Below are 22,106 nucleotides of genomic sequence, written 5' to 3'. Positions count from 1 at the left end.
TCGAAACCACATATGAATCAACCAATAATGTGTGTGGAAAACTTGGCATAATCTGATGATTCTTTTTTTTTTTTTCATAAACCGCGATCTGATGATTTATTGGTGATTTCTGTGTAAGGTTAATCCAATGAGGTTTTGTTTATATGACCTTAATATCAATGCTCAATTATTTAGCATTACGTACGGTCTAAAAGGGAAAGAAGTGTTTGGAATCTGTGATTTGGAAAACAAAAATACAAACAATTTATTTATTTTGACTCAAACTTACAAAAGACAAATTGACAAAATACTCCTTAGACTCACTTCCATGGACACGACTCAATAAGGCAACTTAAATCACACAACACAACACACAGGACTGCATCCCGCAATACGACATCGCTTAACCAGAGATCTCAATTGGCTTGACTTCGGGCGTCTTCTCCTCCTCTTTGGGCACGGTAACAGTGAGCACTCCATTCTCCATGTTCGCCTTCACATGATCCATCTTAGCATTCTCAGGCAGCCTGAACCTCCTCATGAATATCCCGCTGCTCCTCTCCACGCGATGCCACTTGTCATTCTTCTCCTCCAGTTCCTTGCTCCTCTCTCCACTAATTTGAAGAATCCGGCCTTCTTCAACCTCAACCTTCACTTCCTCCTTCTTCATCCCCGGAAGATCAGCCTTGAAAATGTGGGCTTCGGGAGTCTCCTTCCAATCAATCCTTGCATTGGCGAATTGAGAGGTCTCGTGCGCCGAGGAGGGGACGTTGGTTAGAGTAGAGTTGAAGAATCCCTCCAGAGGATCCCAAATGTCTAGAGAGAATGGGTCGAACACATTGGTGCGCCTGCCACCGAAGAAGCTTGGAATGAGCGACATTTTTGACAAATTCTGAAAGCTTCGAGAGATTGTTTGATTCGAAAGAGCGTCGGACTTAAATGCAAGATTGCTGGAGTCTTCACAGGATGAGATTGAAGGAGGATAGGGGACCTATTTATAGTTTTGAGAAGAGGATTCTAGTTTCTCATGGTGGAAGGAGAAGAAATCTCTAGCACTTTCATTCATTGGAGAAGCCACCCGAACAATGACGAAATTTCTAGGACCTTTCCCGATTTAATAAAGTGGGGATGTTCCGTAATCTTCTACGACCTTCGTTGTTAATAGTCTCAACTCCCAATTAGTGGACCATTCGTGGGCCTTAGTCTTCTGGCCATGCCCAATAAATAGCTCAATTACGGCTTTAGGGAATTTTCAGCCCATTAATTGATCCACTTGGTCCTTGGGCCGTTTGGTTTACCTGGGCCTCCCGCGGAAGTTAAATCGAAATTAGAGTCTCAGAGAGCCCATGTAAGGCGTTCCACTCGTCAGCTCCTCTTCCGCGTAGGTCAAATGAAACAGTGACCGTGGCTTCAATTCATTGGCTAATGAAACCAAATGTTTCACGTAATTAAGATTATTGCTTGAAAAAAAAGAGTGTAGAGAATGGACCCGGCATTATCAGATAATATGTACAAAGTTATCGTCTTATCGATCAGAATCAGAATCATAGACATTAATTGGTTGTTCAATGCCAGAAAGCAAACTAATATGATTGGGTGGTTAAAGGAATTATTGGAGATTTGTCTTGAACAAATGAAATACATATATATATACTTGATCAATTCAATCCGCAAATCGATTAACATGGTGAAGAGAGTCTTAAACTAATTAAGATTAGAAACTAAGAATCGACTTGATGTGATTGGTAACAAGAATATGTAGTAGTGGATAGCTAGATATGTAACTGTAGCGTACAAGCCATTTGTGGTTATAGTAGTATATTCTTAATCAACCAAGTTGTAGTACGTGGGGGTCTTTGATGGAATCTGATTAAAGATTCACTTGCCAAAAGCGTACAAGTTACAACCAAGGTGTCCCATGCGCATCTAATTAGTTGTTGATTGTGTACGTACTAAATATACCAATATTTGTTCAATTCCCTGAATGTTTTGTATATTATACGATGTTAATCAAAAGTGATTATCTTTCATATTAATTTTGGTACTTTTGACACGTACAAAACAGTAGTATTTACTTGACAAACTTGGTTGGGTTAGGAAATTAAGCCTGCTAGCTAGGCAACTAATCCCACCAACCCTCAACTCGTGATTGATTATTCACTATATATATATAATTACCCTCGTGTTTTTTTTTTGTTAATTAGTGGAATGGACATTTGACTGCAATTAAATCATAAAATATTGCTATTGAACCCAAATGGCCGCCTTAATGAGGACTGAACTGATTCCATTGAAGCTCTGATATTCCTATATTATATAAACAAGCTATCTATGATATTCCTATATACAAAGAAGGACTGGACTGATTCCGTTGAAGCTCTGATATTCCTATATTATATAAACAAGCTAGCTAGTATTTATAAAAACATAAAGAAGGACTGGACTGATTTCATCGCCCATTGGGGGGAGCCAGTGGAAAAAGGAACGCATGTTCAAATATTACGCGGATTGTGCATGGTGGTTGAAGTCTGAACAAGTTGTAATATATCATTTGGATAATATTCCCAGATAATCTACTAATATAATTACGGATATATTGCCTTGACCAGGAAACGGTATACATATAATGTCATAGTCTGTCTCAATAGTCAATACACACACCACGCTCGGAAAGAATGTACGATCTATTTGTGTAAGGTGGCTTGTCTATTTATTTGAAGGAAAAAAAATAAAGAGACAACCTAGATCCCAGTATTTTTCAATGTCTTACACGTCATTAATTCCATCTTTGAACACAACTGGCATAGCAGGCTTAGTATACATTGTCAATGAATACCAAACTTGTTTATATTTTATGATATTATTTGTAAACAATATATTCTTACATTTCTTTAGACATTTCCTTAGCGGTGTATATTATATTATTTGTATAGTATTGTATTTATTTTTTGGAGACAATTCAAGAAGCAATCATACTACCTTCCAGTTCCCCACTCCACCTCCATTGATCATCACTCTCATTATACCATATATATATATATATATATATATATATATATTGTTTTAATAATCTGAACTGAGGTTGGTCCGAGGGTGTGTTATAGTTAAATTCGATGCTTTGCTTTCGGACAGCAATTCCTTGTTTCACCAAAAAGCTAGAAGCCAATAATCTTTTTACGACTGTTTTTTGGCATGCATGTCATTATGTAAGTTCTTAAGGTGGCCCCCAACTATGAGAATCTTTATAAATGGCATCAAAAGCAATGCCTCGCTTGCAAGAGCAGCACTTGCATTATGCCCTTAATAATTAACAACATTGTATTGTTTTAGATGATAAAACACACATAATTAACTGCTAACACACACTATATAATTATATACAATTACACCCCTAGCTAACAAAATATCTCTCTTATTCTTATATTCAATGCTTAAGCAAAGTTAAAGTGTGATTTCCTGCCATTTTCTTTTCACTCTTACATATACAATGTGAGAGAGATATTATGCACCGCATCACTCCAAGTCTTTGAGAATAAGTCTATCTATCTATCTATATATATATAAGAGTGGACTTCATGTGATATAATTATTAAAATAAATAAAGGAAAACTTTTTAATTGCTATGATTGATTATATGCAAATGTGATTATACAAGTTGGCTCGTCGGACGAAATGAGATAGAACGAATTCCAAGGTACATATGGACGTCCCTAGCTCAGACACCAACTTCTGATAAGCTTAGCAGACACACGTGAAGTGGTTTGAAGCTCTCAACCTTGCCAAATATTAAAATTGTATTAAATTTATTAGCATTTGATCTTTTATAAGGATTTTTTTTTTCCCTATTGTTTGATTTGGCACTTTTATTTTAGGTACATACTGTCCAAATAGAGTTACTTTTGGACTTTTCATGCTCTTCCTTAACACACTTTCATATGAAATTCGAAATCAATGAAATTACCTTTTGTGGACACATTTTCTTCTATAGTTCTATTAGCTTTTGTATTTTCGGTGGGAAGAAGTAAAAAAAGAACCTGAAACATTGATCCACACCAAAGTTACTCATTTTCAATGATTAATAATTTTTCCATCCACATAATATGTAGGGTTAATTATATTTTACAATATCGAAATATAGAGGTTGTTATAAAATTATAAAATTATCACCAATTTATTTCAAAATATGACTTTTAAGAGACTCGATCAGATTTATTTTCTTAATTTATTTTCATATATTTTTTGTTTTATCATTCGTAATGCATTGGAAATGCCAAAATAAAACCCATCTATCAAATACTTCTAGAGTTCTACTTGTAATTAATGTATTTTAAAAAATTGACTTAAAAATCCAAACAAAAAACTATCAATAATGGGTCAGGGCATTTAAGTAAAAGCAACTGCCCACAACAACAGCAGTGGAACGCTTTAATTCCACCCGCGTCAGATCAACGCACCAAATTGAACCTCACTAAACAGCAGTAACATCCATCTCCATTCCTTGTCTTCTAAATCCAACGGCAAATCATACATACCTGCGAGATTCAAGGGCCAGGATGGCTTCCACCTTAGTCAATACGAGACGTTTACCAGTTATGGGACATCAAGTTTTGGTCCAATCATGCCGTACCCCCGTATCTAATCCAATTGCCCGAACAAATATCTGACTGCTGCCCCAAGTAAGTCCCGGGCAGCTCCAAACTCCAATAAAATACTTTCTCTCTCTAATTTTTTTAATTCAGTTTATCTCTCTAGACTCTTTGACCCACCGGATCGGAGGAGTGAAAATTAGTACTTAAGCGCAGCTTTTCGCTTTGAGCGGAAAATTCAGGCCACCAACACATACCTCTCCCTCTCAGTGAAGGTGGCGCTGGATATAGAGGCCGAGCGCCTCTAACAAAACTGCGGGGCGAAGTGCGCACCCTGTAGAGAAAAAGAGAGGGAGATGGGTCAGGGGCTGAGTTGTGGAGCGAACCAGGAGCATGGGCTCTTCAGTGCAGTGCAGTTAGGAGACTTGGAAGCTGTAAAGGCTATATTGGAGGTAGACCCATTTCTCTTGCACGAATCAACAGTCTACGATCGACAGTCTGCGCTGCATATTGCTGCTGCCAATGGCCGGATCGAGGTGGGTTTTCGTGATTTTGCTTGCTCTGTATCCTAATTTGGTGTTCCTTTATGGTTGCTTTTCTGGGTGTTGGTTAATTGGTTCCTTTTTTGGGTTCTAAAATAGTCAATATCTCCTGCTTTGCTTCGGCATTTCGATTAATTATGCTCGTTGGGTTATACTGATGTTACTTGGTTGTTGATGGATTTTGGCGTCTCTTCTTGGTGATCTTCAGATTTTATCTATGCTTTTGGAGCGATCTGTGGATCCAGATATGGTGAATCGTCACAAACAGGTAGCTCCTTGTGTTTCCTCGTGAATGCGATGGCTCTTTTTCTCTGAATCGCTTTACTGACGATTTCTCTATTGTGAAATGGCGCAGACTCCACTTATGCTGGCTGCAATGCATGGCAAGATCTCTTGCGTGAAAAAGCTCCTTGAAGTGGGTGCGAACGTGAGTGAAATTTCAGTTTTTGTTACGTTATACAGGATTGCTGTTGGATAAAGTGTGTATCAAAATCTTAAAATGTATAAATCTGAATGATTTTTCAGATATTGAAGTTCGATTCACTCCATGGAAGAACTTGCTTGCATTATGCGTCGTATTACGGTTACTCTGATTGCCTTGAAGCCATTCTCTCTGCGGCCCAATCTAGCCATGTTGCTGTTTCTTGGTGACTTTCTATTTCAAGATTGATTGGTTTATTTCATCATCTCCAGGTTTTCTTACTTGTTTAATATTGCAGTTAAGCCGATGTTGATAGTGTTCTTTGGTTTGAATTACAGGGGATATGCACGGTTTGTTAATATTAGAGATGGAAAGGGAGCAACACCATTACATTTAGCTTCTCGTCAAAGACGGCCTGAATGTGTGCATATCCTTTTAGACAACGGTGCCCTTGCCTGTTCTTCAACTGGTGGATATGGGTAATAAAGGATGCCAATTTTTTTTTTTCTTTATTTGATCTGCAACATTCATGTCTTTCTCTGACTGATATATTACTCTTTACAGCTCTCCAGGAAGCACTCCTCTTCATTTGGCAGCCAGAGGGGGATCTCTTGATTGCATCCGAGAGTTGCTAGCTTGGGGTGCTGATCGTCTCCAAAGAGATGCATCAGGGTATAATTTTATTTCTTGCTTAATTTGAGAAGTAAAATCATGGTAATTCCACAGTATATTGGCTAGCAATGCTAGATACAACTAGTTTTTTTCGTTATTTGACAATCCTTCATATGGGATTATGCTGTATTACAATATTACTAAGGAATTCAACTCTTGTCATTTCTTCTAATGATTGCAGCTGTTATGATCATCTTTATGCAGGAGAATACCATATGAAGTTGCTCTAAAGCACAAGCATGGGGCATGTTCTGCCCTGCTCAATCCCTCGTCAGCAGAGCCTCTTGTTTGGCCCTCACCTCTAAAGTTCATCAGTGAGCTTAATCAAGAGGCAAAAGCTCTGCTGGAACATGCATTAATGGAGGCAAACAGGGAGAGGGAGAAGAACATTTTGAAAGGAACTGATTCTTCGGTTCCATCTCCATCACATTCTGACGTTGCAGCAGATGACTATATTTCTGAGGTATTGACATGCATTGCTGTAGATATGTTTCTGCTTTGTTTCATTTTTTCCTTTCCCCCCTTTTTCAACCTATTTAACAGTTCTGTTAATGACTTGATCGAGAAGATAACCTAGATGCTGATGTATAATTTTAATCCGTATTGTTGAAATTATTTTTATTGACATGCTTGAAATCTCACATAGCTAGGACCTTCATTAAGTTAGTTGAGGTCATTGAAACATTTTAACAAGTCCTCTCACATTATTTACAGTTTGAGGAAAATCAAGCTGAACACAACATTCAAAACCTGGAAATTAATTGCATAAGTTGACTGATGATATCAACCTAGAGTCAGATTTCATGTAAGTTTTAAGAAGCCTTTTACCTGAAGAAAACATGTTAGCTTAGTTTACTTTCATTAGCATGTGATGTCGATTTCTGAATAGCTAAATGTGGACTTTGCTGCGTATTTGGCTATACTTAGTGATTTAGTGCACTGGTCGCTGCTTCTATTGAGGCCTCGCTGGAGATTATATTTCTGAAAAAATTTGTACTTTGTGTAAGACTACACCACATAATCTTCAACTCACCATCAGCATCCTTAGTCTTGTGGCTCAATACTTCTTCTGCTTATATTCCGTGGCTTAATGATTCGAAGAATATTGAAAGAGAGTTGGAATTATGTCTTGCAGGCTAGCGATAACGAGCTTTGTTGCATATGCTTTGAGCAAGTTTGTAATATTGAAGTCCAAGACTGTGGTCACCAAATGTGTGCTCAGTGCACTCTAACCCTCTGCTGCCACAACAAACCGAACCCAACAACCTCGTGCCTCACTCCACCAGTTTGCCCATTTTGTCGAAGCACTATAACTCACCTGGTGGTTGCTAAAGTGAAGAAGTACGATGAGCCAGATCACGAGGTTGTCGACTTGAGTTGCTCTAAGTTAAAAAAGCCAAGGAAGTCTTGGAACATCGGCAGCAGCGAAGGAAGCAGCAGTTTCAAGAGCTTATCGGGGATGGGGTCATTTGGAAAGATGGGAGGTCGTGGTTCAGGAAGGATTGCTGCTGAAAACGAATGGATCGACAAACCTTGAACCCCTGTCAATTGGGCAAACACAGATTCCAAATGGTCATTGATGAATGATGATTCCCTTTTTAAAAAAGTGGAGGGAAAATATGGATAAATGGATGTCGGGGCTGGACCATATATGTTGCCATACATAGATAAGGAGGTCCAGTTGGTTGGTATATGTAGGTTTGGGGAATAAGCAAAGAAGTGAGTGGCAGCTTTGCTGGTTCGGGTTGGTAAGTTTGGTGATATATAAATAGCTGTGGGTCTCCTCATATAATTGTTGCAATCTTCCTTTACTTGAGAATTACGGAGAGCATTGCATTGGTCATTTTAAATTTGTAAGAAAAAGGTAATTCTTTTTTTTCTTCAATTATAATTTAAAACCAGCATTGCATTCTTCAATGAAGCTGCCATTCATGCATCATCATTTCTACATTTCTTAAATGATTCGAGTATAATTATAATGAAGTTATCTTTGGGTGGATCAAGAGCTAACATGGGGACTAGAGAATAAGGAACAAGCCATAGGAATCGCACATACGTAGTAATGTGTGGGGCCCATAGTCCGCTTTGAGTTCTAATGACGATGCATGGGTATGGCCCAATGCGAAGGATTGGGGGTGGGTCCATTTTTTTGTTTGATTCGTCCTACCAAGATACCATATAATCTCTTAAAAATTTGTTGATGCACCAAAATCAAAATGATACCTCGGTCGGGTCCAATGTGAATGTCTCCTTATCTTTCTACTCCCCTTTCGTAAACACGTCATTGACTTGGTGACTTAGCTATTCACCGCAACTCTTACGTGTTTATTTTTTCTTTTTTCTTTTTTCCCTGGCTTTAACGGAAACGTTAAAATATGCATACAAGACGGGAAGACAAAATAAGATAAGTAAATAAATGTAGTGATTTTATTACACAAAGTTGGTGAAAAAGTTGTTCAAATTTGGCTCCTTCAACAATGCACAAGTCCGGTGTTGCTTGCTTGTTTGAACAATCAAAAGCCAAAGTTACCGTAAATTACATGTTGATTAATCTTATTTTATTGAGCCAATCAAGAATTGTAAGAATGCTGTTGGTCTGTTGCAGTCAAAAGCACCAAATCCCTGTACCTTTCGTATTATTGTTATGTCGGGGGACCTGCCGGCATTATAATTCACAGCCGTTCCATCAAGCCCAAAAATATCCGGCGGTGATTAATGAAAAATACCAAAAATAGGATTAAACCAAGTAATAATGTTTTTCTGTCCAGCATAATTGATTTCCTTTTTCACATTCTGCCTCCTCCAACCTTTAACTCTTTAGCACTTCTCTGGCTACACTCCAAACTTGGGATTCGGCGTATTTCTCGAATTAAAATTTTGGGATTTTTTACATTCTAGATTTTAAAGATAAAATGATTTGAATAGTCAAATGATATAAAAAGTGAAAATACTCCATTAATGGAGTATATTATCATAACTATAATGAAATTGGGGGGAAAATATCTTGGTGAATGGAGACGATTCTCTAGGGGTCTTGATTGAAAGTCATATCATATCCATTTATTTGCGTAACCAGTCAATTCATAGCGTTGCCTATTTCACATGAATCTGGCGACCCAGTCATGTAGGATAAGTTATAATGTGGGCAGCCACCAATAATCACCTGTTGCCCTTCACATCACAACTAGCGATTTAAAAATCTCAAGTGTATAGACTATAGAATAAAGATATTAATGGTCAATGAAGAAATATAGAAGAGATTGGGTTGTGTGTCACTGTCATCTATGAACTTGGGTTTTTCAGGTAGTAGTACCCTAACCCCTGAATGTGGCAAATTTTACTTCAAATACTTATATACACATTCCATGGAAGAACATGTAAGTAAGGAAATAATCAACAAGGACTCGTACAATTATATTTTTTTAAAAAAGAAAAAGTTACAGAGCATAATTTTCCTGGTGGGGTCAAGTGTTGCGGCATTGGAACTTTTGCACGTGAGATTTTCACAGGACAGGTGGACATGCTTTCTCTGTAAAAAAAAATTGTGATTCCTTTGGCAATTGGCAGCCTTGGCGTGGAGTTGTTTGGCTATTTCTACGCTGCCATGAAAGTTCAAACAATTATTAATGTCTGTTATTGTTAATGAGATTGCCGAAAATACATTGAAAAGTCTTTTGCTACAGTGAAACAGTCAACGGTGGCCATTGATCCTTCCAACAAAATTCGTACTGGACTTGTATTACTGGCTTTCTCATACTCTGCAGTCATTGCCCATATATAAGTCCACTATCAACCAGGGGATTCAGTAAGAGCGATTACTTCAAGCCCAAGCCCAAATATGATTACTTTCATTATTATTATCATCATCATTATATATACTATCACATGGTGTGAGCTTCGGGCAGAAGAAGAGCTATAAGAACAATTACAAACAACATTGTAATTGCAATGCAATCACCCAAAAACAAACACTCCGCCTCTAATGAAACTTGAATCAATAAAAAAGACGAGAATAAAAAGAAACAGAAAAGAGGGGGTAACAAAACTCTATTTCTACTTCCCTAACTAGTGTTTGAAATTCAGAGAGAAAATTCAGAAACAAAGAATGAAGACCATACATATTCACTGGGAGGCTTGGCCACACATGCAAGGAAATAATGCAGGAATTCCATACCCATTGCCATGCTCCGATCCTCCATCGGAACCAAACAATGGACTTGTCTGAGGAGGCGCAACATGGCCGTCAATGAATAGCGAGTTTGGTTCCGTAGCAGGAGGAGCCAGGGCAAGCTCATCAGGTGCATAAATGCAAGGGATTTGGTTCCTCGTTTTTTCATTAGCAGCTCTTCTTTCCACCGCAAGAAACTGACCTAGAGATAACGGATTGTTGGAACTTTCAGCATCAGTACTGTCTCTTGAACATAAAGAGAAAAACCAAGTTTTGGATTTGGAGCTCTTCTTTTCTTTTAAGTCCTCTGCTTTTCTTCCCCTAATCGATTTCCTATAGAGCTCTAATACGCTAGAAATACCAATAAGCCTCCCAAGTGTAATGCTGTTGTCATGGAAGAATGATCCGGTTGACTGAAACCAAAAGTAGTCGCGTGAGGGAGTCAGACATATCATTGCAATGCATAGAAGATAATGGCCAGGTAATATAGATGCTCACAACGTCCGCAATGAATGAACTTATGAGATTAAAGAATAAATCAGAACAGTTCATGGAGGCCAATAATTTCAGAGCCCCCGGAGGTGTAAAGCTAATTTAAGTTTCAGGCAGTAATTAGGATGTTTTAGTGGAGGCCTTAAATCAGCTTTGGACCTTTGGACTCCTAGTAGGATGTTGGGTTCTTGTACCTTTGGAATTTAAACCTTTATTGCATATCAGAGATCTTCTACTATTATCAAAAGAATTTGACTGTGCACCAGAATGTCAAGCAAACAAGTTTTTGAAAAACGAACCAAAATTGTAAGTGCAATTACTGGATCTACTTGGATTCTAGTTCTAATGTTATTATGAAACATTATAGGGAATTTGTCCGGTCATGTGACCTTCCTCCTCCTTAACACCAATTTATAGAGAAAAAAAATCACTCAAGTATTTGAAAACTAATTTGTGGCAGCCTCATCAGCATAATATCAGCCATGCCAAGGCACAAAATGTTCATTATCAAGTGCTGGTACCAGTTAATATCTACTTTAGAATGAGGCACCCAATTGCTTGAATCGTCAAAACAAGTTTAAGAGAGTAGGAGCAGAAAAAGCGAGGCACAAGGCTCCTGCAATGGAATCCAAGGTCATTTCTCAAAGAAATTAAAAGACATTACATCAAACACCTAACCTGCATAAGTACTTGCACATGGGTTTAGGAACACTTTAGGCTGTTCATTGATTCACAGACTCATGAGTGATCAGAAAGAGTTAATTTTTCAGTAAAATTCAGCATTGCCAATGACTGAAACACAAACAGAAAGAAACAGAAACAGTGGTACATTCTAATCAATGTCATATGAAATTTCCAATGACTGAAATACAAATTGAACCACCAAATGTAAAAGTAATACAGAAGGTAAAAAAGAAAAGAAAAGAAGAAGCAACTGTCAATTTTTACTGACCTTGGAGTCTAAATCTGATGAGGAATCTGAAGAGGAAGTCGGAGAACCAGTGAGTATGGCGTTGAATGAAATTGATCCAGCTGACGCGACTCTCACATTCAGGGGCTGCAGACCCAGAGGCCAACCTTCTTCCTACAGTCAAATCAAATCAGTACATAGTTCAGAACCCCCTAACGTCACCGACCCAACAAATCAATGAAGTGAGAATTGTACTATCATGAGAAACAAACGCATTGAGACAGAGAAAAACTAGACCAGAGAAGACCCACATTTGGGACCTTACAGAAAAATTGAATCACGGGAACACCCATATGAAAGGTAAATCCAAAAGCCGAGAACGACAAACGATACCTGTTGAAGCATGTCCACCAAGAGGTAGTACTGTATCTTTATGGTGTTGTTTGATTGATCTTGGCAAGACAAGTCGAAGGAAGTCACCTCTCACTCAGGTAGAAATGAAAGGTCGATTCTTGACGAGGAGGCTAGCGGTTGTACAAATTAAAAGAAGTCCATTAAATATACAGAAGCTACAGAACAATGCCATTCATTAGTGGAGTGACAGAGAGAGTAAGAACAAGGAGAAGAGGGTCAAAAAGAGTAATAAAAATGAGTAGAGGTCTTGTCATGGTGTGTACCTTTTCTTCTCTCTTCCTTCCTTCCTTTATTTTTTTGACTGGAAAAGCAGAAACACAATCATATGGCTCGAATGCTGTCACTTGAAATGGCATAATTACCCACATTACAAGCTATTAGTATGAAAATTTTGTGTGAGAATATAGTCATTTTACATGGAAAGGAGGAGACATATTCTGCTTTTGATAAATATCATGTTCATGGATGCGAAAAATAAGAATTGAAGAAGTCCTACCCCTCATTGATTTTGCCGTTTTGTTTACTGTTTACTTTTGACCTTTATTTTCCAATGGCATAACTTGTCATGACTTAGCCCAAACTTGGTATCCCGGCCCATGTAAGACGGGATGGGGGTTAGAATTAGTCCAACCAATTCCATCAAATCTCCACCATTCAATGCATGATTATATTGGCCTAAGATTCTCTGCAAAGAAACATCTACGCATAGCGGACCACAAAGGTAAGAATCAAAAAGGCCTCTAGTTTTGTCTTTGACCCCCGAACAGTAAATACTCTCATTAGAAGTCCTTGGGCCTTAAGTTTATTTCTTTCCCTATTTTATGTTAAATGGACACAAGACAATGATCCGTGATACCCTAGACGAGAGAGTCCTGTAGTTGGGCCTTGGGCTGTCATCATTTTATTGCTATTTTGTGTGGGCCTTGGGCCGACATCATCTCGTCCACCGTCCATCTGGTGTACCTTTGGGAATAATTTCACGAAAAGCGTGATGAGCCTGAGATTCAGCGAGCCGCTCCCCTTCAGAGTTCAGACGACCCACGGACCTAGTTCTTTTCCAAGTCAACAAATTGGACAGCCTTACCGTACGGAACATTAACGGAATGAAGCCCGGAACCCACAACTGGGCTTATACCAATCTCTCTAGACCCAATTGTGAGCTAAGCCCATTTAATCAGGGGGAATGGCATACTGTTCATCTGTAATCAAGCCCATTGTTATACAGCGCCGTTTTCTATTCTGAAATTCACGGGCGCGTCAGTTTTGTTTTTTCTTTGTTAAGGCAGCATTGCAGAAGAACCTAATTCGATAGATGCATGAAAAGCCATTAATTTATCACTCTCACACTCACTAGATATATATATATCAAACTGTTCACCAAACCTTCAGCAGCATATCCAGCCAGATTTTGTGGGAAACAAGAAAGTTAGTTGCATTGATCAATGCATGGAATTAGGTAATGGTCAGACATGCATATATATTGTTCGCTGCCCTAGCTAGCAGGCCGGAGCCCTATTAAATGGTAATATATGAATACCAACATCGGATGATATGCATATATATTATACCGCATATCGATTGCCTGACTGGTATGATTCCTGCACCATTTAAAACACTGCCTATATATCATCTTATCTTGTGACCAACATAAAGCGGCACCAGTGCACCACCACTCTTAACTATATCTATATACTATACAAATACAATTGAAAAGATGGGAACAAATCTCGAAGTTAGAGACATAACCGCATAATCTATTAATTACTGTCACATGAATGAGCGAGGGAATATCCGATCCCTTCTTGGATTTCATCACCTTCTCCGGTAAAAGATAACACCCATCAATCAAAGCAAGGATGTTTGCTTCTCTTCTCTTATGGGGGAAAGTCAACGCATGCAATTGATATTTGATTTTGAAAAATTCTCATTTCCATCAATCACTACTCAATTACCATCCTTTATGAGGCCCCAGTGATCGTAGGATCCTAAGTATATGCATCCATAATATAAATATTGACTTTTGTTTCTCTTATCTTAACTTAGATTTTCAGATCTAATTATCTATCTGCCTCTACAAGATTCTCATCATATCCAAGAATTACTTACATTGACGAAGAACATGACTGAACAAGAATAATATGATCAATATGCCATTGATGGCACAAACACCAGGTCAATACTACAAAGGAATTAATACTACAAATCATAGATACTATCAAACACACACACATATATATGGACTCATTTGGTGTCTTGACTTTCTTGTCTGAGTTTCTTGATCTTGTTACCAACAATGTTTGGAGGGAACAAAGACTCGATCTCTTTTGACAGATCCAGTACTAGTACTCTTTGGCATGAGGCTTTTCGTTTTGAAGGGAGGGATCTAGGCTTTCTTGGTGCGGGAGGGCATTGAAGGACAACTGGGATTTTGTGATCCGAATAAGATGTCGGAGTCCTCAACCCATCGTATTGATCATCATCGTCATACCTGAATTCTCGTGGAGATTGTAATTTCAAGTTTAAAGAAGAAACCATAAACTTGTACTTCTTCTTTCCACCTTCTTTGTCTTCTTCTTGTTCTTGTACTTGCACTTCGTCGTCTTCTTTTTCTTCTTGGTTCTGAATAAGCAGATCATCACAATCTTCGTCCAAGGGTGCAATTTGGCTCTCGTTCTGATGAAACTCCAACATGGGTCTAACTAACAAGTTTAAATCCATGGTTGTCAAATCTTTCTCAGAGAGAAACAATTGATCTGGACCAGACACGCCCATGAGTACTGAAGTATGTATGATGATCAACGAGAAAGATAAAGGAAGCCAAAGATCGACACAAGATCGAGATTGTGAATGGAAATGGAGATAATCAGGGTGTAGTGTAACAAATAAATATTAAGATATATAAAAGAAGCAAGGCCAAAGCAAGATGGTAGAGACCCAGAAGCCTAATTGAGGAACAACAATGGTTGACATACAAATAGGACGAACACAAATCATCTAATTGACGGTCTGCTTTTGTGTTTTGTGTTTTCTTTTCTAAAACCTTGTTTCGGAGTTTAGCTTAAAAGAAAAGAGAGACCCACTTGGGCGAAGGATCCAATGCAAACATACATACACACTCACACAAATCTTGCTTCTAATATTCTGTCTTTTATCATCTCTTCCTCTAAAAAGTCCCTCTAAAAGTTAAAAAAGGATGAAGTCTCTTTCACTCAATCGGCCGGATCAGCCAGTTAACTAACTATAATATATGTGTGAAAGAAACAACTTTTAATTTTTCTTTTTTTGAGATCTAGTACTTTGATGCATCTATTCACGTGGTATGTGACCAAGAGATATCAAAATAAAGCAAGTAAGTTAACATTATCTCGTCCCTAGCAATATATCGCTGAATTATTAAAAACCTAGCTAGCTTATGACTTTTTTTCTATTATTTAATTTCCCTTAATTAATTCTGGGTACATGATCATTGTTTAGAATTTTCAGCAACTTGTGATGCCTAATTTAGATTTCTCACAATGGTTGTTTTTTTTAGTTATTGAAACATATGATCTTTGCAAAATCCTTCTGAGACAGCATTATTATTGTCCTAAGTTGCTTGTCTTTCAATTGCTGTCGTCTAGTTTGTCTAATTAAATTCGACTGCATATATGGGAACAGGTTTTGGTACGTAAAGCTTGATGGTGGTTAGGATCATGGTTCGAAATCTATGTTCGGACAACTTAGTTTGGACAAAGGAGCTAGTAATGTACGTAATCAAGTCAAATGTTTTGCTTCATCTATATACACATATACATTATATAATATAAAATAAGAAACCCAACCCCCGATCAAAGGGCGATTAATGACAACCAATCCGGCCACGCCTTGCCCAGATATATTCCACTACATACATATCATGCATATATATAATAATTCATGAAGCAATTTTTGCATTCACGCAGGTCCCACGATGCGGGCCTTCCCTTCATGTCTTGTGGGACCCGTTGCAGGCCAGGTTCTTACATGCATGGTTGTTCTTTCTCTACTTAGGATTCCCGCGGTTGATGCGGGGCGGGTAGTGTTGAGATTAGTCGTAGCATTTACCCACTAATTTCTAATTTTGATGATAATTAAGCATGCCTGTGATTCATTGTTTGTGTTTCTAGTTAGATGATAAAAGTCACGTATAATCTCTCGTTGGCTGCTTGAGATGATAAAACGACGAGATGGATAAAGGATTTGCTTTCGAATGGCTCTAGTATTAGTGGGGGGAGGGGACCCCATCTGATTGCTTGGATTTCACCACGTTGTAGACAACTAGGCATGATCCTGTTCCCAAATTCAAGAAGATTTTCCCACTTTAAAATGGCTTAAAGTTTGAGTTGTCTACTACAGCCGTCTATTCGGATGATTAATTAATATCAAAATATCATGTACTGGGTATATACATATATATACTAGATAACTTAGCTTACACAGAATGGCATGTTAATGTGGGCCGGGGTGAATATCATATATGTGTATAAAAGTGAACACAACACACACTCTCATGGCACATCATTACTTGCCATGTTCATGCTCATGCTCAATCATTTTGCTTCCCACCTCTCACAATCATCTCCTCCCCAATTCCAAACCCTTCTTCACCCTTAGCATTTCTTATGTATTACTTCTTTGTTTTTTCCTGCCATTTCACTTGTTGTTCATTTACGGTTATCTACTCATAATCATTGATAATAGCCTAGTGGTAGAATTTTTATGAGGCTAAACCGTATGAAATCAAAAAGTCTTGAGGATTCTCACTGGGAGGAACACTCTTGTGGTCACACATTGGGATATGATCCAATTTATCATGTCGTAAGATATAAAATGCTTGTGCGCAAATCGGATGTCAAAATTAAGAATAAAATTGAATGGTGCATAATAAACTGAAGGATAGGCTTATAAAGCAGTAGTTGGCCTAACGAGTCAAACCCAACAAAAACTTTAACGCTTTTTTATTTTTATTTTTTATGACGGGAAATGCAACGGCCCAAGCGATCAATCCAACGACTACCCACTTGATGGGCTTGACACTCTCAACTGGGACCTTGTCCAAGTAAGATTGAACATGAGCCCCTTAAGCCTTCTTCATTTCGGCTTTTTGGCCCGTTCGTCTCGTAGCCCAAAATCTGTGGTAACATAACACTTTGAAGCCCATTATTGTAGACCCCTAAACAAATCCTGTCTAACAGGGTTTTCTTCTGTGTTTTTCTTTTGCTTCTCAATGAAGCTTCAGTTGTCAAGGAGCAACCGTATGTAATAATGTCTGTTTGATTTCAATTTTTGTGGGAAATATATAAAAATCACCTGAGAGTGAGACAGTCTCTTCACAATCACAATGGGAGAATAGACCCGGTACCATTGGACTGAAAATGTTTATTTTCATGCTTGTATTGGTTCAGAACGATCAAACTGTTGAGCTTTTACACAGCCCTCTTGTGTTTTTTTTTTTCTAAAACTGAAAAGGCAAAAGTTACCAATAAATGGGAACTACAACGCGATGTGCAAGTAAGTTGCTTTCTTTATAAAAGGGAGTAAAGATTCAGATGCTCAGATACTCCGATAACTAGTAGTTGCCAATCAAATGTTACGAAAAGTGAGAGCCAAAGATGATGAGGAGCCAAAAGCCTTTTCAAAAGGAATTCCATTTATCAACTCAAAGCTACAATTTTCTATCAGTTTGTAATAAACATTTGAACCACACCTTTACACTCCCTTTTATCATCTTCTACATTGAACTAAAGCTCCTCACATATTCACTTCACTGAAGCCTTCATTGCAATGCAAAAGGGTGAACAGGAAAAAAAAACTGAAAAAAGGACGCGGACTTTATACACAGGATCTCCATATCCGTCCCTCTAAAGAAATAACAATGATGGAAACATCATCATGGTACCGCCGCCGATCCCCTTGTGGTATTTCCAGCAACTCATGGAAGTCCATACCTGAAACAAAAAACCAGTCAAATTAGTTTATAGTAGCCGTAACATAGATGTTTATGTCAGGAAACACAAGTGTCAAAAACAATGTCTTCGATAGTTGATCAATACCAGCTTTCTTTGCTGCGCGGAAGAGGACTTCCTCTACCAGATGCTGTGCCGGATCTCCTTCGGGTTGCAAGGCAATGAATAGTTCGACTTCATAAACAGCTTCCTCATTTGTGAAGTATTGATAAAGCCCGTCAGAGGATATTATCAGAAACCTGTCTTTCGGGCCTAATCTATGGTGGTGGAGAGATGGTATACAGGTGATGTATGGAGAATTGCCAATGTAGTCTATTCTGAACATCTCCAGAAGTGCGTCGTTCCATTTAGGCTGCAGATGTAAAATCAAGAGTAAGTAACCACAATATAGATCTGAATATAAAATTCCACAATCTAGTCACAGAAAAGTAAAAGCAAAGATATAACCCACAAATTTTGCACCCCTCAAGTAGTACATTCGACGATAATCCGCTGTGAAAATCCTAATCAGTTTAATGGCAAAATGTAAAATCTGGTACTGTGGCTTACAACCTTTTTTTGTAATAATACTCTATTCAAACTTGCAAATATGGAAAGATACGATTCATTGTTTTGGCAACCAGGACAACTATATTCTATGATTCATAGGGGAGTTGCTTCCAACATTCACAGTTGTGATGGTTCAAAGTAAGAATCAGGATGTTTAATGTGCTTCAGTTAACATGTCCCTCATCACCCATCAACGCTCTCTTTCTGGTGACTGTTTTCCAAGTATTCCATGACTGTATATTGTCTTATTTCAACAAAACCAAGTCCTAATCTTCTGCTGTAAATCTAGTACTTTGTCATACTTGTCACACCAAAAAACTGAAAATCTAGGAAGATATTATCAATGCTGTTGTGATCATCTTTGCTACATTGGCAGTTATTAAACATTAACCAGTAAATGCAATCAATTTCAGGTTTTTTCTGCACTATTTGCAAAACTTGCAAGCATACTTCTCAGTTCTCAAGCACTAGGTAATGACCTTAATATGCCAACAGAACAAAGGGAACCGACATAACAGTAAGGAGGATTGATGCTAGGCATCTCGATAAGTAGACACCTGTTTGAGAAAACCAGCACCAAAAGCTCGAGTGACCTTCAATGATCCCTTTACACGGTCATTCAACACAGCCAAAGCATCATCTCGGTGTTCATTTTTTATTCTTTGAACTTCCTGCAATACAATGTAAACCTCACATTAGTAAAAACACAACAGCATTCTCTTTTATTGAACACGAGAGAGTGATAAAGTGCTTACTTCTTCTATACTGGTGCTATGATCCACACTAAGCTGAAAAGCCGTGGAACTGGGGTTTGTATAAGACTGTTCGCAATCAGAAGCATCAAGATCATGCAGGGTTTCTTCATTGATTTTTCCCAAGTCCTGGCTCCAATAATCAGGCTCCGCCTTTTGGGCCAAAACTGCCCGACTATCACCTACATTCATGACATAAACATCGTCTCCTTTCATCAACATCACTAATACGCAAGAACCCATCAACGCAAGCTCTGGATTTTCCATTAGCATCCTATCCGCTATGTCAAAATAAGCGTCCTCTGTTTTCTTCAATGCTTGAGACAGAGCTTTTAACACATCACCATGATTGATTGCTCCTTTACTGGACACAGATTGATAATTCAACTGCTCCTTTAACCTTCTATCAAGCTCTAGTCTCTCCCGGTCCCATTCGCACTTCCACCTCCTCTGGTTCTCCTCCCATTTCTTGGATGCCCCTCGACACTTGCTTGTTTTCCTTCTCGATTTCGAAGTAAAATAGGTATCTTCGATCACGCAACGACGATTCTCTTGTTCTACATACCGAGAACACGCATCAGACTCACAGTTTCTGGAGCAATCGACTTCATTGATGCCTTCTGTAGCTGCAGAAGAGTTAGTCGTTTCAGATTGGGCGGATGCGGAGCTTACAGAGGACTCAACGTCCCAAAGCAATCCCTTTAGCTCTTTACGGACAGCAGCGTAGAGATTCGATAGTAGATAATCGGGCGCATCAGGACCATTGAAGCCATCGTAAATCCCAACAAAAACCCATCCGCTCTCTTCGGAAACCACGACGTGGACGCGATCCTCCCCTGCTTTCCCTTGCGCCCATTGTAGATTCTGATTCTCCAGTGAATCTTCATCTTCTAAACTACCTTCGCTACTCAAATTGATGCTGCTGATTGTTAAGTTCTCGTCGTGTTTGTCGAAACTGAAGATCCCATCCGACTCTTTTACGCCGCCCATTATCGGGGCCACAATCGAGTTATTCCCGCGATTTATCTTCTTTGAAATCGCTCTCTGAAGAACTCGAATCAGAGACCCTCTTCTCGATCTGGGTCTGAAAGCCATACCTCCGTGAGAAAAGCTCCTTTGAAACTGACCGGCGAACCTTTTTTCAAGTGGACCCGAAAATCCACGATCCAACGGGCCCGACGTGAATCCCCTCTCAATTGGACCCGACATAAACCCTCTCTCAAGCGGACACGAACCCGGAATTCCCACATAGTTAGCAGAAATCGGACCTGAATTGATCAGATTCCGCGGAATCGGTTGTAACGGTATCGAAGCGAATGAGTTGGAGCTCTCAAAAGCCGCTGCCCTTTCAAAGGTGTTGCACGCATAGGGATCAACGAGAGATGTAGATAGCGGAGTCGAAGTATTGGCACTTACAGAGGCGCCGGATATTGTACGAAAAGTTGTAGGCTCCTCGGAGTGAACCTTTGAAGACGAAAATCGGCGTGTGACAGGCCGGACATAGCAGAAGGAGTGACCCAGACCCTCGTCAAGCGGGTCCGATAGTAGTACCGATATGTCCTGTCGCCGGTAAGGCTCCACTGAGCCAGTGAAGCACCCAGTAAATTTACCAAATCCGTTTCCCATCAGAGAGAAGTTAACAAATAATTGAGCTTGAAGGTTTTAATATTGAAACGCTATCGATGAATTTTCATGGCAGATGTTCTCAGACAAAGACAGAGACAAGGAAGGGAAAAAGAAGGGGAAGGGAAAGAGGACAGAAGGATCGGTGGGCTGTGGGCAGGGAGAGACAGAGAGAGGAGTTGACTTTTCGTTAAGGGTGTTTTCTTCTAAATGGGATTATAAAAACGACGGTGAAAATAAGGTTATGGATAGGCTGTGAGGGACTGTACAGGTTCGTTGACAAAGGTTAAAGTAAACTCATGGGTTTGGACTTTGAAGCCTACATCAGTGTTTCAACGGCGAAAACTAGAACGCGTGTAGTGCACCGTCTCTTCACAAGGATTTACACCATGGAGTCTGCTTTACTATGCTCTGTCCAGCGCGTGGATGAGATGTTAGTCAAAGGGACCCAAAGAGAAAGAACCCCCTTAAATCTGCCTGGAAAAGAGTGCCATAATCACCGTTGGATCAAGAGAAAGGGACTTGGATAAATGCAATAGTTGACAGACGCCTGGCCGTTCGTGATTGCCTGACTCTCGACTTTTGTCAACGGCAGGTTTCCCCAGCAGGCTCGCCTTGACTTTTTATGTTTCAAGTTTTTTTTTGCTACTTGCCAAATTGTCTAAGGACTGACATGGTGGAGTGGTTACATATTACCAATTATGGTTATATACTAAGGCCAGCATTTGATTTTATTTAAGGATGTCTTTTTGTTGACTTGGAATTAATTGACTTTTATGGCAAAAGTTGATTTTTATTGATTCATAATATTCAAAACCATGAACCTGTTGTACATTGGTGTTCATGGAAAAAATGTGAACTATCATCTTACCTGATTTTTAGTGTCTTCAATTGTTTTTTTTCCCCAAAAGTTGGGATTTAATGGACATTTCCATCATATAAAGATGCAAATCGAACTTAAAAGAAGTGTTTATGTGATTCAATTTCGAAATAAGGTTCGAATTGACTACAACC

At 38.9% G+C, this 22,106-nt stretch overlaps 5 protein-coding genes across 5 annotated transcripts; 1 reads left to right on the top strand and 4 right to left on the bottom strand.

The window, feature by feature from the left end:
• Positions 1-219: 219 nt before the first annotated feature.
• On the bottom strand, positions 220-1,024 carry LOC120002863 (17.4 kDa class I heat shock protein-like). The gene has a single exon (XM_038851715.1). The coding sequence runs from the start codon at positions 857-859 to the stop codon at positions 383-385; it is 477 nt and encodes a 158-aa protein (XP_038707643.1). The 5' UTR covers positions 860-1,024; the 3' UTR covers positions 220-382.
• A 3,883-nt stretch (positions 1,025-4,907) lies between these two features.
• Positions 4,908-8,134, top strand: LOC120002951 (putative E3 ubiquitin-protein ligase XBAT31). Its single transcript, XM_038851817.1, has 8 exons — positions 4,908-5,101; positions 5,316-5,375; positions 5,463-5,534; positions 5,633-5,754; positions 5,867-6,007; positions 6,093-6,200; positions 6,405-6,663; positions 7,336-8,134. The coding sequence occupies exons 1-8, from the start codon at positions 4,922-4,924 to the stop codon at positions 7,735-7,737; spliced, it is 1,344 nt and encodes a 447-aa protein (XP_038707745.1). The 5' UTR covers positions 4,908-4,921; the 3' UTR covers positions 7,738-8,134.
• A 1,982-nt stretch (positions 8,135-10,116) lies between these two features.
• LOC120001836 (uncharacterized protein At3g17950-like) lies at positions 10,117-12,447 on the bottom strand. Its single transcript, XM_038850321.1, has 3 exons — positions 12,164-12,447; positions 11,813-11,944; positions 10,117-10,781 (listed from the first exon to the last, which is right to left on the bottom strand). The coding sequence occupies exons 1-3, from the start codon at positions 12,173-12,175 to the stop codon at positions 10,323-10,325; spliced, it is 603 nt and encodes a 200-aa protein (XP_038706249.1). The 5' UTR covers positions 12,176-12,447; the 3' UTR covers positions 10,117-10,322.
• Positions 12,448-14,308: 1,861 nt separating this feature from the next.
• Positions 14,309-15,366, bottom strand: LOC120002790 (cyclin-dependent protein kinase inhibitor SMR2-like). The gene has a single exon (XM_038851606.1). It carries the CDS (start codon positions 14,954-14,956, stop codon positions 14,426-14,428), a length of 531 nt encoding a protein of 176 aa, XP_038707534.1. The 5' UTR covers positions 14,957-15,366; the 3' UTR covers positions 14,309-14,425.
• Positions 15,367-17,815: 2,449 nt separating this feature from the next.
• Positions 17,816-21,290, bottom strand: LOC120002920 (probable protein phosphatase 2C 23). Its single transcript, XM_038851776.1, has 4 exons — positions 19,473-21,290; positions 19,275-19,388; positions 18,256-18,520; positions 17,816-18,150 (listed from the first exon to the last, which is right to left on the bottom strand). The coding sequence occupies exons 1-4, from the start codon at positions 21,093-21,095 to the stop codon at positions 18,035-18,037; spliced, it is 2,118 nt and encodes a 705-aa protein (XP_038707704.1). The 5' UTR covers positions 21,096-21,290; the 3' UTR covers positions 17,816-18,034.
• Positions 21,291-22,106: the final 816 nt, after the last annotated feature.

This window comes from Tripterygium wilfordii, chromosome 7 (genome assembly GCF_013401445.1).
Source record: "Tripterygium wilfordii isolate XIE 37 chromosome 7, ASM1340144v1, whole genome shotgun sequence".
Taxonomy (NCBI): domain Eukaryota; kingdom Viridiplantae; phylum Streptophyta; class Magnoliopsida; order Celastrales; family Celastraceae; genus Tripterygium; species Tripterygium wilfordii.
This window is presented reverse-complemented; position numbering and strand designations above follow the sequence as displayed.